Below are 4,733 nucleotides of genomic sequence, written 5' to 3'. Positions count from 1 at the left end.
ACACAGTGACACAGTACATCTAGTCTATGAGACCAGGCTGTCTATACACAGTGACACAGTACATCTAGTCTATGAGACCAGGCTGTCTACACACAGTGACACAGTACATCTAGTCTATGAGACCAGGCTGTCTATACACAGTGACACAGTACATCTAGTCTATGAGACCAGGCTGTCTACACACAGTGACACAGTACATCTAGTCTATGAGACCAGGCTGTCTACACACAGTACATCTAGTCTATGAGACCAGGCTGTCTACATGACACAGTGCATCTAGTCTATGAGACCAGGCTGTCTACACACAGTGACACAGTACATCTAGTCTATGAGACCAGGCTGTCTACACACAGTACATCTAGTCTATGAGACCAGGCTGTCTACATGACACAGTACATCTAGTCTATGAGACCAGGCTGACTACACACAGTAGATCTAGTCTATGAGACCAGGCTGTCTACACACAGTGACACAGTACATCTGAATCAAATCAAATCAAATGTATTTATAAAGCCCTTCTTACATCAGCTGATGTCACAAAGTGCTGTACAGAAACCCAGCCTAAAACCCCAAACAGCAAGCAATGCAGGTGTAGAAGCACGGTGGCTAGGAAAAACTCCCTAGAAAGGCCGAAACCTAGGAAGAAGCCTAGAGAGGAACCAGGCTATGAGGGGTGGCCAGTCCTCTTCTGGCTGTGCCGGGTGGAGATTATAACAGAACATGGCCAAGATGTTCAAATGTTCATAGATGACCAGCAGCGTCAAATAATAATAATCACAGTGGTTGTCGAGGGTGCAACAGGTCAGCACCTCAGGTGTAAATGTCAGTGGGCTTTTCAGAGCCAATCATTCAGAGTATCTCTACCGCTCCTGCAGTCTCTAGAGAGTTGAAAACAGCAGATCTGGGACAGGTAGCACGTCCGGTGAACAGGTCAGGGTTCCATAGCCGCAAGCAGAACAGTTGAAACTAGAGCAGCAGCACGACCAGGTGGACTGGGGACAGCAAGGAGTCATCAGGCCAGGTAGTCCTGAGGCATGGTCCTAGGGCTCAGGTCCTCCGAGAGAGAGAGAAAGAAAGAAAGAGACAGAATTAGAGAGAGAATACTTAAATTCACACAGGACACCGGATAAGACAGGAGAAGTACTCGAGATATAACAGACTGACCCTAGCCCCCCGACACATAAACTACTGCAGCATAAATACTGGAGGCTGAGACAGGAGGGTAGTTAGTTGATGTCAAAAGGTACATCCCACCTGGTGATTTATGAGGGGTCTTGGTGGGTACTAACATGTTACTGTGTCTCCATGATGTGATTACTATGGTCTCTGAGGGTCTTGGTGGGTTCTAACATGTTACTGTGTCTCCATGATGTGATTACTATGGTCTCTGAGGGTCTTGGTGGGTACTAACATGTTACTGTGTCTCCATGATGTGATTACTATGGTCTCTGAGGGTCTTGGTGGGTACTAACATGTTACTGTGTCTCCATGATGTGATTACTATGGTCTCTGAGGGTCTTGGTGGGTACTAACATGTTACTGTGTCTCCATGATGTGATTACTATGGTCTCTGAGGGTCTTGGTGGGTTCTAACATGTTCCTGTGTCTCCATGTGATTACTATGGTCTCTGTGTTTGATTAGTTTCAGCATCAAGGCTGAGAGCATGTATCTGTTATATATCCATTGTATCTATTGTATCTATTGTATCCATTGTATCTATTGTATCTATTGTATCAATTGTATCCATTGTATCTATTGTATCTATTGTATCCATTGTATCCATTGTATCTATTGTATCTATTGTATCTATTGTATCCATTGTATCTATTGTATCTATTTTTTCCATTGTATCTATTGTATCTATTGTATCCATTGTATCTATTGTATCTATTGTATCCATTGTATCTATTGTATCCATTGTATCTATTGTATCTATTGTATCCATTGTATCTATTGTATCTATTGTATCCATTGTATCCATTGTAAAGGGTGTCCTGCTCTTTGATCAGACCACTTGGTCAGACTTGATGGTTGTAACATCATCAATAGTCCTGCTCTTACTTCTACAATTATATTTAGTTCATTTACCAGATGCTCTTATCACACCATAGTGCTGATACCAGTGTTGTCATTTAGCAGACAGTCGTATCACACCATAGTACTATCATACTGCTGATACCAATGTTGTCATTTACCAGACAGTCTTATCACACCATAGTACTATCATACTGCTGATACCAGTGTTGTCATTTACCAGACAGTCTTATCACACCATAGTACTATCATACTGCTGATACCAGTGTTGTCATTTACCAGACAGTCTTATCACACCATAGTACTATCATACTGCTGATACCAATGTTGTCATTTAGCAGACAGTCTTATCACACCATAGTACTATCATACTGCTGATACCAATGTTGTCATTTAGCAGACAGTCTTATCACACCATAGTACTATCATACTGCTGATACCAGTGTTGTCATTTACCAGACAGTCTTATCACACCATAGTACTATCATACTGCTGATACCAGTGTTGTCATTTATCAGACAGTCTTATCACACCATAGTACTATCAGACTGCTGATACCAGTGCAGGGTGAAAGGGGGACCACAAGATGTGAACCGCTGTAATAAATGGTAAAGAAAAGTGGTTAGTGTCTAAGTGGTCTAAGGCACTGCATCGCTGTGCTACTAGAGATTCTGAGTTTGAGTCCAGGCTCTGTCGCAGCCTGCAGCGATGGGGAGACCCATGGGCCGGTGCACAATTTGCCCAGCGTTGTCCGGGTTAGGGGAGGGTTTGGCCGGCAGGGATGTTCTTGTGCCAATGCGTACGAGCGACTCCTGTGGCGGGCGTGGCGCAGTGCACACTGACACGGTCACCAGGTGTACGATGTTTCCTCTGACACATTAATGCGGCTGGCTTCCGGGTTAAGAGGGCATTGTGTCAACAAGCAGTGCGGCTTGGTTGGGTTGTGTTTCGGAGGACGCATGGCTCTCAACCTTCGCCTCTCCAGAGTCCTTACAGGAGTTGCAGCGATGAGACAAGATTGTAACGACCAATTGGAAACCAGGAAAAAAGGGTTAAAAATAAAAGTATTTAGGATTTAAAAAAAATACAAAATACATTAGAGTGCAGTTCAGCCCAGTGTAATTCAAACGACAAAATACCCAGAAATAATTAAAATATATATTTCAAATACATTTAACATAAGTACTGACCAACTCTGTCTTCTACCCAACACACTGTCATACTTTCTTATCAAAGAAACCACACCCCCAGTCCAGTAGGAAGCCACTCCCTGTCCTCTGGTGTAGAGTTCCATAAAACAGAAAGTAATCTTTCACACTGCCATTGCTTAACCTACGGGAGAGAGCACCAAAATGGCAGAGAATCAGGAACTGTTCTGTTGCTCTATCTGTCTGGGTCAACTGAAGGATCCGGTGACTACTGCCTGTGGACACAGTTACTGTATGGGCTGTATTAAAGAATGCTGGGATCAGGATGATCTGAAAGGTTTCTACAGCTGTCCACAGTGCAGACAGACCTTTATCCCAAGGCCTGTTCTGAACAGGAGCACTGTGCTGGCTGAAGTGGTGGAGAAAATCCGCTATGCTGGACCGGGAGATGTGGCGTGTGATGTCTGCACTGGGACCAGAAAGCAGAAAGCCCTCATGTCCTGTCTGGCGTGTCTGGCCTCTTACTGTGAGACTCACCTCCAACCTCACTATGAATCTCCTGCTTTCAAGAAGCACAAGCTGGTCAAAGCCACCGCACAACTACAGGAGAAGATCTGCTCTCATCATGACAAACTGCTGGAGGTTTACTGTCGTACCGATCAGCAGTGTATCTGTTATCTGTGTACAATGGATGAACATAAAGGCCATGATACAGTGTCAGCTGCAGCAGAGAGGACTGAGAAACAGGTAAGACCAGAACAACTTGTTGGTGACTGTCTGATAAACAAACCTTTATTTAACTAGGCAAGTTGGTTAAGAACACATTCTTATTTACAATGACAGCCTACCAGGGAACAGCAGGTTAACTGTCTTGTTCAGGGGAGGAACAACAGATATTTACCTTGTCAGCTCGGGGATTCGATCCAGCAACCTTTCAGTTACTGTCCCAACGCTCTAACCACTAGGCTACCTGCCAAACCGATGACGGCCTACTACCGGCCTAACCCTAACTCAGACAATGCAGGGTGTGCCAGCAGCATACCACCCTGCATACCACTACTGGCTTGCTTCTGAAGCTAAGCAGGGTTGGTCCTGGTCAGGCCCTGGATGGGAGACCAGATGCTGCTGGAAGTGGTGTTGGAGGGCCAGTAGGAGGCACTCTTTCCTCTGGTCTAAAAAATATCCCAATGCCCCAGGGCAGTGATTGGGGACACTGCCCTGTGTAGGGTGCCGTCTTTCGGATGGGACGTTAAACGGGTGTCCTGACTCTCTGAGGTCATTAAAGATCCCATGGCACTTATCGTAAGAGTAGGGGTGTTAACCCCGGTGTCCTGGCTACATTCCCAATCTGGCCCTCAACCCATCATGGTCACCTAATAATCCCCAGTTTACAATTGGCTCATTCATCCCCCTCCTCTCCCCTGTAACTATTCCCCAGGTCGTTGCTGCAAATGAGAACGTGTTCTCAGTCAACTTACCTGGTAAAATAACGGTAAAAAAAAAAAAAAAAAAAAAAAAAAAATGCTGGGCCACCCTATGGAATGCCCTAT

General features: G+C 44.9%; 1 protein-coding gene across 1 annotated transcript; it reads left to right on the top strand.

The window, feature by feature from the left end:
* Positions 1 to 3,362: 3,362 nt before the first annotated feature.
* Positions 3,363 to 3,987, top strand: LOC129846219 (E3 ubiquitin/ISG15 ligase TRIM25-like). Its single transcript, XM_055914221.1, has one exon. It carries the CDS (start codon positions 3,388 to 3,390, stop codon positions 3,985 to 3,987), a length of 600 nt encoding a protein of 199 aa, XP_055770196.1. The 5' UTR covers positions 3,363 to 3,387.
* The last annotated feature ends 746 nt before the right edge of the window (positions 3,988 to 4,733 follow it).

Source organism: Salvelinus fontinalis, unplaced genomic scaffold (assembly GCF_029448725.1).
Source record: "Salvelinus fontinalis isolate EN_2023a unplaced genomic scaffold, ASM2944872v1 scaffold_0481, whole genome shotgun sequence".
In the NCBI taxonomy this organism is placed as follows: domain Eukaryota; kingdom Metazoa; phylum Chordata; class Actinopteri; order Salmoniformes; family Salmonidae; genus Salvelinus; species Salvelinus fontinalis.
Note: the sequence above shows the minus strand (reverse complement) of the source record. Positions and strands in the feature narration are given on the sequence as shown.

What these genes read in the sequence shown, in the direction of transcription:
- LOC129846219 (XM_055914221.1), top strand. Translation starts at nt 3,388, where the DNA reads ATGGCAGAGAATCAGGAACTGTTCTGTTGCTCTATCTGTCTGGGTCAA.